At 45.0% G+C, this 12862-nt stretch overlaps 1 protein-coding gene across 1 annotated transcript in view; it reads left to right on the forward strand.

Moving 5' to 3' along the window:
• The window catches only part of BPIFC (BPI fold containing family C), a 30548-nt gene that overhangs the window by 8376 nt on the left and 9310 nt on the right, over nucleotides 1–12862 (forward strand). Inside the window, exons 5-9 of the mRNA XM_090041086.1 lie at nucleotides 314–377; nucleotides 1147–1207; nucleotides 8076–8167; nucleotides 8475–8648; nucleotides 10444–10497. Coding sequence (XP_089897212.1) covers nucleotides 314–377; nucleotides 1147–1207; nucleotides 8076–8167; nucleotides 8475–8648; nucleotides 10444–10497 — 445 coding nt within the window. The remainder of the gene's footprint in view (nucleotides 1–313; nucleotides 378–1146; nucleotides 1208–8075; nucleotides 8168–8474; nucleotides 8649–10443; nucleotides 10498–12862) is intronic.

A 12862-nucleotide genomic window follows, 5' to 3' on the forward strand; every position in this document is an offset into this window, starting at 1 on the left:
GAGTGGGAGATGGGCAGGATATGCATGAGAGTTTGGCCTCTAGGAGCATTGGGGTAACAGTGTAGACATATCCCATGTCTATATGGCATTGTAGTGACCTTCATTTGTGAGGTGGACTCTTGGCAGTTTTTAGGCTTCATGCAGGTCTATTATACATTGGATTACTAGTCCAATGCAAGTTACTGACTAGCCTGAAAGCCAGATATTACATTTTCTATAAACCTAGCTTATACATATGTATATTAACTAAAGAAAATATTCAAATAGCTAAAGCAATGGTAAGGTCCTCTTCTGTTCTTTTCCTCTTCTTCAGCTGGGTCTTTAACCTCTTTGCTGGTTATCTGAAGAAGCCCATTCAAGCCTACTTGGATAAAAATGTAAGTCTTTAAAGACAGTTTCAGGAGCGAGGTTTAAAGAACATCTGAAACTACCTTATCTCTGAGGCCATGGCCTAGATCAGGGATTGGCAACCTGTGTTCTGTGGGCTGTAGAGCTTATGGGCTTTGGCAGCATTGTGCTGTCAGGGGGCTTCGCTCACACCACAGCTGGGTGGTAGGGAAAAGTGACAATAGCAGCTGCCAGGTTGCAAGTGCCGGCTCACTTCAGATCTGATCTGGGTTGCTTTGGCCCATTAGAAAGTGTTGCTGATCCCTGACTTAGAACTTAGCTAAGGCATATCTTGAAAAAAGAACTTTAGTCTGACTCTCAGCTTAGTAGCACTTATTACCCTGGCACCACCATCTACTCTTTTTTTCCCCTTGAAATAATATGAAAGTTCATATGCTCAGTTATTTTTCACCTGGAGGGTCTTCCCATTGAGCAAATGATTTTATAACAAATCTGTGATCATATGCATAGAAGCCTTCATGTATGTCTTTTAGACTTTATAGAAAAAGGCTGAAGGAGAGAACATAGGCCCTTTCATTCCAGAAAAAAAGTTCTCTATTACTTGTGCTGCAAGGAAAATCACTTTTTGTAGTGACTGGTCAATGATATTATTAAATCTTTATTCTATACTCTTTCTGGGGCCAGTGTTAGAAAGTGGGATCAGAACAAATGCCTGAACAGGCTTGGTTCAGATAGAGAGAAGGGTTAAAATACACACTACCCATTACATTACAGTGTCCTCTGTGTACTTCCATATAGTTGTGCCCGAACATCAAAAACAAAATCCAAAGGATGGATGCAGAGCTCAGAACTCTTAAGGGTGAGTCTCTGAAAATGAAATGTCTTTGTATTTCCATGCCCTTCAGCATGTAGATTTTTGCATTAAATGTTGCCTGAGAACTGTATTTGACTAATTCTGTTCAAAAGCTACTACATCAAAGACCCATGTCCCCAGCAGATAGAGTGAGGGGTAAAGAAATGCTCAAATGATTCTAGAACTAAGTCCCACTCTCCATTCCCTTCCATTCCCTCAGACACTCACAGACACAAATTATTATGTTCATGTTTAGCTGATGTCAACAGCAGGACATCTGTAATCTATCAACCCACTGCAGCTATGCTCTGTGGTAATAAGGGACACTAAGGCCACACCTAGCTGCTAAATTTACTGTTCAAGGCAGTAGTGCCCTGAAACATTCCACCCTGCTCTACATGGGCTGCCTCCTAACTCAGAAGCAGTGTAAGCACTACACTTCAGGTGAGCCAGTTATAACAACTAAGTGACAACCCCCGCTACTTACTAGTTAGCCTTCATATGACACTGCAGATATGGTCAAATTGCTCCTAGTTTAGGAAGCAGCCTAAACTCTATCCACCGTGGCAAACATGAGGTCAGCATTTCCAGAAGAACCTTGACTGCTCAGCATTTCAGCATCTGTAGTTATGCCTATTCTGTCATATCCTAGCACCTGCCTTGGAACCTGCACAGCATTGTTCCCCAGGTCCTGTTCTTCTGTGTGCATCTGCCAAGTTCATACCAGCTGTCCTGGCTCACACATTTATTGGCCTTGCTCTCCATGTTTGTGACCTGGCCATGATCATTAGGGCAGATTGCCCACATGGCAGTTGGTAATGCATTGCCTGAGCTGCTAGCTAGACGGCAGCTAAATAAAAAAGAGATCCTGACTACTGTGTTCATCAAAAATCCCACAGCATTTCTTGCAAGAGTAATCATGATAATCATGGCATTTGAGTTGCATTCAAACACATACAGTTATATTCTGTCTACCTAAACTTCCTCCTGCATTTCAAATAGGATATGATATTTTCTATTATCTTTCTAAATTGGTTAATGTGACTGATCCCTGTCAAACCAGGTGTCCCTTACACATGAGAGGCAGCAGCATTTTCAATCAATCTGGGATGTAATCCCTATTACATCATTTAGAGGTGATAATTTCCATTAAATTTAACTAGGAGGCAGGGCAGGGTGGCACTTTAGCGGTTAACTGGTTAAATTTAACTGTTTTCTTCTAGATTGTTTAATTAAAAGGAAGCTCTGGAAAAAATGTTTATTATTTCATTTTTCTCCTGTGGGGAGGCAGAGCAAGCAATTCCTCTGTAGTTACAACCTTTCCCTTCAGGGGTGCCAGCCGGTCAGTGTCCTCTGTGGATGCATCTGCTGTTTAGCCCTTGCAGGTAGAGGATCTTCTGGAATTCCCTCTGGAGGACTGCTTTTTCAGCATCATTTTTTGCTTTGGTGACCATCTAGCAACAAAACATTCTTTGCTGAAGCACCATGGGCCACGTGTAGACTAAACAAGGGGCATGTGTGCACGACACTTTAAAGCGAGTTAAATGCTTTTGCACCGCTTTAATTGGGTTGGTGTTTGCACGGGTTCGTGGCGTATTGTGCAGTAATTCCAGCTGCTGTAGCAAATTTGGTGGTACTGGCTATGGGGGACGACCTAATCGGCGACCTAGTGATTGATGGGAAGTTGGGTGACAGCGACCACGAGCTGATCACCTTCACCATCCGCCATAAAGCTGGCAAGTCAGTCAGCAACACAGAAGTCCTTGACTTCAGAAAAGCCGACTTTGATAAGCTCAAGAGGCTAGTCGGTCAGGCCCTCAGGGACCATGACCCCAGGGAGATGGGAGTTCAAGAAGAGTGGTTGCTTCTCAAGGAAGCGATCCTCAGTGCACAAGCTAAATCTATTCCAACACGGAGGAAAGGCAGCAAGAAGGCACAGCAGCCCCCCTGGCTCTCCAGAGACCTAGCGGACCTACTGTGGCTAAAAAGGAAAGCCTACAAAGGATGGAGGATGGGATTCACCTCCAAGGAGGATTACTCCATGCTGGTCCGGTCCTGCAGGGAGCAAACCAGGAAAGCCAAGGCTGCAACTGAGCTCCAACTACCTTCAGCCATCAAGGACAACAAAAAGTCCTTTTTCAGATATGTGGGGAGCCGGAGGAAAAGCAAGGGCAATGTTGGACCCCTGCTAAACCAGATGGGGCAACTGACAACTGACGCCCAGGAAAAAGCCAACCTATTAAATAGGTACTTTGCGTCAGTCTTTCATCAGTCACACGGGATGCCCATGCCTGCTATGGGACAGGGAAATCTGGGTGAGGGGGATCCCCTACCCTCCATCAATGCTGACCTTGTGAAGGAACACCTTGAGAAGCTGGATACCTTCAAGTCAGCTGGCCCTGACAATCTGCACCCCAGGGTACTCAAGGAGCTGGCGAGCGTCATAGCCCAGCCCCTGGCACGGATCTTTGAAAACTCCTGGCGCTCTGGTGTAGTGCCCGAAGACTGGAAGAAGGCCAATGTGGTGCCAATCTTCAAGAAAGAGAGGAGAGTGGATCTGGCTAACTACAGCCCCATTAGCCTGACTTCTATCCTGGGGAAGATCCTAGAAAAGTTTATTAAGGAGGCCATCCTTGATGGACTGGCCCAGGCTAACATCCTAAGGGATAGCCAGCATGGGTTTGTTGCGGGTAGGTCTTGTTTGACCAATCTCATTTCCTTCTATGACCAGGTGACCTATCACCTGGACAAGGGAGAAGAGATTGATGTCATATATCTTGACTTCAAACAAGCTTTTGATCTGGTATCCCATGATCACCTCTTGGCCAAACTGCCCAGTTGTGGCCTTGGCTCCACCACGATCCGCTGGCTGGGAAATTGGCTCCGTGGTCGGACCCAGAGGGTTGTGATTGATGGCAGTCACTCATCATGGTGCCCTGTGACCAGTGGGGTCCCTCAAGGCTCTGACCTGGGACCCATACTGTTCAACATCTTCATTAACGATGTGGACATAGGAGTCAGGAGTGGACTGGCCAAGTTCGCCGATGACACCAAACTTTGGGGCAAAGCATCCACGCCAGAAGATAGGCGAGTGATCCAGGCTGACCTGGACAAGCTCAGCAAATGGGCAGACGAGAACCTCATGGTGTTTAACACCGATAAATGCAAGGTTCTCCACCTTGGGAGGAAAAACCTGCAGCACCCTTATAGGCTTGGCAGTGCTATGTTGGTTAGCACTACAGAAGAAAGAGACTTGGGGGTCATCATTGACCACAAGATGAACATGAGCCTGCAATGCGATGCGGCGGCTAGTAAAGCGACCAAAATGCTGGCGTGCATCCATAGATGCTTCTCGAGCAAATCCCGGGACGTCATTCTCCCCTTGTACTTGGCCTTGGTGAGGCCGCAGCTGGAGTACTGCATCCAGTTTTGGGCTCCACAATTCAAAAAGGATGTGCAGAAGCTTGAGAGAGTCCAGAGGAGAGCCACGCGCATGATCAGAGGTCAGGAAAACAGATCTTACGATGACAGGCTGAGAGCCACGAGACTCTTTAGCCTGGAAAAGCGCAGGCTCAGGGGTGATCTGATGGCCACCTATAAGTTTATCAGGGGTGAACACCAGGATCTGGGGGAATGTCTGTTCACCAGAGCGCCCCAAGGGATGACGAGGTCGAACGGTCACAAAATCCTGCAAGACCGTTTCAGGCTGGACATAAGGAAGAATTTCTTTACTGTCCGAGCCCCCAAGGTCTGGAACAGTCTGCCAGCGGAGGTGGTTCAAGCACCTACATTGAACACCTTCAAAAGTAAATTGGATGCTTATCATGCTGGGATCCTATGACCCCAGCTGACTTCCTGCCCTTTGGGCAGGGGGCTGGACTTGATGATCTCCCGAGGTCCCTTCCAGCCCTAATGTCTATGAAATCTATTAAATAACATGCCTTACATGACTTGGGGTGCAGCAACCTAAAACTCCTCTGAGGAGTTTTTAGTTTGCTGCCCTACAGCCGCAGAGCGAAGCACTGGGCTCCATGCACCTCAGGGGCTCTGCAGGAAGCCCATGCAGGCAGCCTGGGAAGGCAAGCTCTGCCCAAGAGCAAAAAAATTTTTTTTTTTCTTGGAGCCTGCCTGTCTGCCTGAACTGCACGGAGGCCCAGTGCTTCCCTCTGCATCCGTGGTGCCCCCGGGACTGCCCAAGCCCGGTGCCTGAGGGTGGGTGCCACCTGGGCAGGGGGCCCACCACTGCTGTGCAGGGAAGCATCTGCGCCTCCCCCCTCCCCCGCAGCCCAGGAACCACTCCACCCACTGGTAGCTCGTCCTCCCCTCCCCGCCCCGCCCCCGAAGAGGCAGGTAAGTGGGTGTATGCATGACACGGGGGTTTAAAGGGCCCTAAATTGAAACAGTGTTTTTAAAAACCCACTGCTTCAATTTAGGGCCCCTGTTTCGTCTACACGTGCCCATGAAGGAAGCAAGGACTCACCTTGAATTGGTGAGCACATAACCCAACTGTTATGGAAGCTAGCAACAGTTTGCAATGCATTAGCTAGCAGTGTCATAAAAATTGCTGGTTCCTATGGTTACTACCTCAGAGCTTGTATCTTCCCCTATCAGCTTATTCAGTCAGGGATTTGAAAACTCGTGGCAATCAGAAGAGGTCCCATATGACTGGGAAAAGGCAAATATAGTGTTCCTTTTTGAGAAAGGGAAGATGGAGGATCCAGGGAACTATGAACTGGTTAGACTTACCTCAATCCCTTGAAAAATCATAGACCAGGTCTTCAAGGAATCCATTTCTCAGCATGTGGAGGAGAAGAAGGTGATTAGGAACAGTCAGCATGGATTCACCATGGGCAAATCATGCCTGACCAACTTGATTGCTTTCTATGATGAGATGACTGGCTCTGTGGATGCAGGAAGAGTAGTGAATGTAATATACCTTGACTTTAGCAAGGCTTTGATATGGTCTCCCACAACATTCTCGCAGGCAAGCTAAGGAAGTACAAGTTGATGAATGGACTGCAAGTCGGATAGAAAATTGGCTGGATCATCAGGCTCAAAGAGTAACACTCAATGGCTCAATGCCTAGTTAGCAATTGGTATCAAGTGAAATGCCCTAGGGTTTGGTCCTGGGGCAGGTTTTGTTCAATATCTCCATCAACGACCTTGAAAATGGGATGGAGTATACCCTCACCAAGTTAGCAGACGACACCAATCTGAGGGAGTAATAGATATGCTGAAGGGTAGGGCTAGAATTCAGAGAGACCTAGACAAATTGGAGGATTGGGCCAAAAGAAATTTCATGAAGTTCAACAAAGACAAGTATAAAGTCCTGCACTTAGGACAGAACAATCCCATGCACCAGGACTGGCTGGGGGATGACTGGCAAAGCAGAAGCTTTGCAGAAAAGGACCTGGGGTTACAGTGGACAATAAGCTGAACAGGAGCCAACAGTGTGCTCTTGTTGTGAAAAAGGCTAACACTATACTGAGCTGTATTAAGAGCGTTGCTAGTTGAGGGAAGTGATCCTTCCTCTCTATTCAGCACTGGTGAGGCCACATCTGGAGCACTGTGTCCAGTTTTGCCTTCCGCCCCAATGCAGAAAGGATGTGGACAAACTGGAAAGAGTCCAGCAGAGGGCAGTGAAAATGGTTCGGGAGCTGGGGCACATGATTTCTGAGGAGAGGCTGAGGGAACTGGGCTTATTTAGTCTGGAGAAGAGAAGACTGAGGAGGGGGTTTAATAGCAGCCTTCAACTACCTGAAGGGTGGTTTTAAAGAGGATGGAGCTAGACTGTTCTCAGTGGTAGGAGATGACAGAGCAAGGAGCAATGGACTCAAGTTGTAGCCAGGAAAGTTTTGGTTAGATATTAGGAAACACTTTCTCATTAGAAGGATAGTAAAGCACTGGAACAGGTTACCCAGAGAGGCTGTGGAATCTCCATCCTTGGAAGTTTTTAAGAGCTGGCTAGAGAAAGCCTTGGCTGGGATGATCTAGTTAGGGATGCTCCTGCTTTGAGCTGGGGGTCGGACTAGATGATCTCCTGAGGTCCCTTTCAACCCTAATTTTCTATAATTCAGGAGTTGTTTCTCTCTAAATACCTGCCTCCTAATATTTTTTATAGCTGAGATACAGCTTGTTTTCTTCTTTCACACTTGGGACCTCTGTCTTTAGCATACTTGGGAGTAGCCAGAGCAGCTTCAGTGCCACATTTCCAAGTTTAGCACTTGTAAGCAGGAGTGTATGACCAGGGTGTATTATGGTGAGTGGGTGCCCTCAGTAGTGGCAATGATGTGGTGTAGAGACATACCTTCTCTTCACAATGTAGAGAAAAAGCTTCTCCTGTTGTGCTGTGGCATAAGGTGCAACTTATGGAGTGAACAACATCCCAGTGGCTTCAGCACTGATTGACAGCTTCAGAAATGTTACTGCCTCCTTCCAGGTGTACAGTATCAGTAGCAGCAATAATTCTGCATAGCACTTATGGGCTATAAACCTGGATCAGAGCCCTACTGTGCTAGTCCTTGCACAAACACATCACAAAGAGAGACCTGGAGTTTTGAAACCCATTTAACTGATTTTAAACCAAATATGGTTTCCTACAGAAACAGGATTTGAGGGAAAGTCTTTTGCTATATGCAAGCTGGGACAGGAGAAGAGCTGGGCCTGAATTACTGTTGGTCAAAACCATAGGGTGAGAAGGGACATTAAAGGTCATCTAGCCCAAATTCATTTGTTTCCTTACCCCGCTTCACTGAATCACTGTTTCCTTTGTGCTTTTCTTCTCTAAGACCTGCCTCCATGTGGAACTAAACATAACTGGCTATGATAAAACTTTTGTAATAATCACTGTGTTGTTTTGTTCATAACTTTACAGTTCTAAGTCAGATTGATGCCTTTGCCCAAATAGACTACTCGCTCATTAACTCTCCAGCAATCTCCAAATCATACATTAACCTGGATTTGAAGGTAAATAGCCTCCATTGCTAATTCTCTGGATCTGTGTTCTTTCAAGACCCCTCTGACTCTCTTCAGTATCAGTAATGATGCTTATTATATATACTGACTTCCAAAAAAAGACCTTCATTTTTGTTTTGTTTTGCTGCTTAAATCTCAGGGAATATATATATTCCCCAAAGGGAAAGAAAAACTCAAGCTGCTAGAAGAAAACCTGAGTAAGCAAACAGTTTTGTGGCATACCCTGAGAGTTAAGAAGCAAAACAAAACAAAAATAAAGGTCTCTTTTTTGGAAGCCAATATATATATTTCTTTGCAGGGTACAGTCTATCCAGCTGGAAATCACACAGATCCCCCCTTTGTACCAAACCTATTCGCTCTTCCAGACAAGAATAACTCCATGCTCTACCTGGGAGTCTCCGAGTATTTCTTCAAATCTGCTTCATTGGCTTATTACAATGCAGGGGCCTTTAACATTACCATCACAAAAGAGGTTAGTGGAACTTGCTGGTGTGAGAATTACAAATGTTTCAGATATGCAAGTAATCAGTGAAAGGGATTTTATTGATCATTTCCCAGAGGAATTTGTATATGTCAATGGCTTGCTTCTACCAGATTTAAGTATCATTCACAATATTAATTCTACATTTGACTGTTTCTCAGGCCAACTTCTTAGTTGCTTCTTGATACCATGCAGAGTACAGAAATGGTAGATGTCACAGAACTAATCGTGTTCTTTCACCTTAATGCAGAGGGTGGAAGAAAGAGCCATGGAGAGCTGTTCTCTGAACAGATTCCTTTGCCCTGACTAAGTAAGGGAGGGAGGGAAAGGTTTGGGAAGAAAATGTGTGGTTTTAGCCCACAGCTGCATTCGGGTATACTAAGCTCTACAAGAAACAGCGTTGTTCTGCTTAGAACTGGAATAAATCATTAGAGAGCAATAAAGACGGAAAAGGAAGCAGCCATGACAAGATAAGTTGGTCACCAGTGGGAGAAAAACAGGGAAGGCTAAAACTGAGAACACTGTTGCTTTGCTGGCAGTGCTAGAAAGGTCTCCTGAGTGGGCTTTGCGGAGTGAAATGGTGCTAAAAGGGGCCTTTGTAACCAGCTGTGTCCGTTGACTGAGCAAACCATGTCACAAAGCAGAGCAGCAAAGGGTCTGTCTTTAGTGGGTTCGGTATTTTCCAACTATAGGAGCCTACAGGACAAACTAGAAACAGAATTTAAAATTTGATTTATACCTGTACTTCTCTTTGTTTCTCCAGCATGTTTTTTTAATACATATTAATGACAATTGTGTCTAACCTTTTTGGCTAGGGACAGAAGTTACACATAAACTAGTTTAAGTGATTAGAAACTGGTTTAAACCTCTAACAGAACAGATGTTCAGTGCATATAAACCAGTTTGAAGATGGCTGAAACCAGTTTGAGATAAACCTGGTTGAATGTAGTTTGAGCCAAATCAGATTTAACTGATTTGGCTCAAACCAGATTATACAAGGGGTCCCAGACCCCTTGCTAATTAAAGTTAAATCAGATTCCCCCAGCATCTCAGCATGCTATCTGAGCTGAGTGGGGCTCTCTGCTCCGCAGCAGGGCTGGCCTCTCCCCTCTGCTCCCTGACTGGAGCTTGGCAGAGACTGCAGGCATCTGCCTGGCTCCCCCCTTCCCTCCCCGTTCCATCTACCTTACACAAACATCTCTCAGCATTAGCTAGCATACCACTTGCTGGCTATGGTCCATGCTGTAGCAGACAGGACAAAGGCAGAATCAGCAGGTAGCTGGTAATATCCCTCTGTTGTTTTCTTAATAGAGTGATAAACACTGAGTTAGGGGTAATAAACACCATGTTATCAATTCCCTGCTTGGCTGGTCATGGAGGGGTGGGGGTCTCCCTAATTAGAGCAACCTGCCAGGGCCTGGCCACACCCCCCTCAGCTCAGCAGTGTGGAAGGAAAGGGAGGGCTGCTCTACGGCTTCTAGCTTGAGCCACTGCAGGCATGTGCCTGCATGTCTGGGATGTCTGTACAGTTATAAACTGGTTTAACCTAGCCAGGTTAGACTACCCTGCAAAGATTGAATCAATTCAGGGTCAGGCTTTTTGAATGTCTGTCCCTAACCTTTGTCATAATGTATTGTAACTTCCTTTAAGACTACTCCCAGAAGGAAAGGGCATTAAATCAAGAATGGGGATTAAATGAATGACAATAAACAGAGTGCATTTCTTTAAAGAGAATCTGAACGTGAATATGAGGCAAGATGATCTGATATCTTCCATTTGCTTGCAGTTTTCCACTTATTTTATGCCAACTGAAGTAACACCTAACAATACCATTCCTGAGGTAGGTTTCTTTTTTTTTTTCTTGTAAACCTTTAAGGGACCGCAATATCTAATCCCCCTGTGGACATCATCAGAGTGCTAGCAAACTCCTAAGGTTTGTAGCAGGCAGTGAGATCATCAGGGCTGGGGGCTGGTGAGAAGGGATGATTTGTGGCTGCTGTTGGGAAAGTCCAGATTAAGACTCCTGTGTTAGGGAGTGTTCATCTACAGCCCTCTGCCAATGCCTCTCCTGCAGCCTGCATTCTCCGCACTTTATTCAGATTCTCTTCAGCTTGCTGTTAAGTTACTCGATTAGAAATTCATTTGCAATGTAACAGAAGCATTTTTACTGAACCTGCAAAACAATATTGAACAATGTTAACATACTATTTTTAAACTGAGTATGGTATCATCCAGATGCAGAAAGAGGTAGTTATTTGGGTTAGTCTGAAGTCAGGGAGAAGGCAGGGGAGAGTGGCAATTTATAGACAATCATAATTCAGAGAGGCATGAGCTTCATAAGCAACAGCTTACTTTACTTTGACTAAACAGATGCAGACTATCTCATTACTTTGGAAGCAGTAATACAGGACAGGAGGTAGCAATAATATACTCTGTTAGTCTAGCTGTGCATTCATGTTAGTAAAAAAATAAGAAAATCAGTTCCCTTCTTCCTTGCAGGTATAGGGGGCCTGAGATCTTTTTTTGGCTACAATGTTCAAATCCTGTGGAAAGAAGATGACAACATTTTTAGAACAACTGAGTCTCATCTCTTGCATGCATGAATTTTTGCCCTTGTAGAAGGGGAATGGTCAAGGCAAAACAATATACTGTGCTACAATATTTGATGCATTAATTAATCAAGACTCCATACATATAACATCTATGCTAATATTGAGTGAGATTCCATAACCCCCTCCAACCTCTCTCTGCTGTTACTGATGAAGTAAGATGTTGCTTATGACAACTTTTACTGCTCTGAATTAAGGTGCCACTCTGCCCTGTCTTCATCCTTTTTTTAGATGGTAATAGTTTAATATAAAGAATGCCTTCAACATACAAACTCACAGATACAACTTTTTCATTGAATTCTTGCAATGGACTGTATGTTCTTCTGTACCTATTGCAGTCTTCTCCGCTCCCCACTTTTCTCCATTGTCCTTCATTCCACTTCAGTTCCTCTCAATTACTCTTCAGACAGCACTCCAAGCCCCTTATCCTTTCTAAGTCCTGTATTATTTTCTAGTCATAGAGACCAGGATTGACCATTTTTTATGAAAGTAGTTTGTTTTCAATCCTCTTGGAAATAATGTCATCTTTAATACAGTTAGCTTCCCTTCTATAGGCAAAAATGAAAGGGAGAATGGTAGCCATCTTGATTTAGTTCAGTCTTTCACTTGTGGCATTTTGTATGCAGTAGAAAATAGCAGCAATAAAAGAGAAATCATACATTTTGAGGCAGGGAGTCAAGGTATATATGAAGGAATGATAATTAAAGGAAAATTAAAGATTTTGACTCTGTGTCTGCATACGTGTAGAGCTTTATATTTTCTTTATATGAGTGATTACTTTTCCTCACTTTCCCAGGATATTTAGCGTCATGTTAACTCCCTTTACCTAGAATTTAAGCTTCAGGAGCAACCTTGGAGTTGTTACTTCAACTTAATATTCATGTAAGACCTAATAAACCACCTCAAAAAAATACCGAGGACTTGACAAAATGTTTTAATTATTTGGCTCAGTGTAGTTATAATAGATCTTTTTTACTATACAATGCTAATCTTTTTTATAAAACTACCTACATACCACCTGATTATAATCTGTCTACCATGTACCATATTTTGAAGACAGTTCCTCCATATAAACTCAATGGTAGTGAGCCATGTTTGTCTGAAGCCAGGCGAATGGAAGGGCAGGGTTGCACCTTAGAGACTAACAGGTTCAGAAAGACATGTGTTTTTATAGGGGGTGTACAGATGTTAAGGCATACAGACATTTACACAAAAGTGCCATAGTTAAAGTAGCTGTTGGAAGTTGGAGTGGGGGCAGTTGCCTGTTGGGTGGAGGGAACTCAGAGCTTGCCTGCACCGGCCCTGGGCAGCAGACAGGTGCTCCAGCAGCCTCTCAGGGGAGATCACCCCTCTCCCCAGCCCCACCCCCCCAGCTGGCAACTATCAACAGCAGCTGGGGGTTTGGAGGGGGGGAATGCAGTCCCCCCACAACTACCCCTGCTGGGGTCTTGGGGGGAGCTGGGTTGGGCTCACATGGTGGGGAGGGCTCCCTTCCCTGATCCCACAGGGGCTGCCTTACCTGGAGCACAGATGGCTGCTGCACCTGGATCTGGGAGTGGGGAGGGAGAACAGAGCCCCCTTTACCTCATGGGCCCA

Source organism: Crocodylus siamensis, chromosome 4, assembly GCF_052110815.1.
Source record: "Crocodylus siamensis isolate JL-2025a chromosome 4, ASM5211081v1, whole genome shotgun sequence".
NCBI lineage: Eukaryota > Metazoa > Chordata > Crocodylia > Crocodylidae > Crocodylus > Crocodylus siamensis.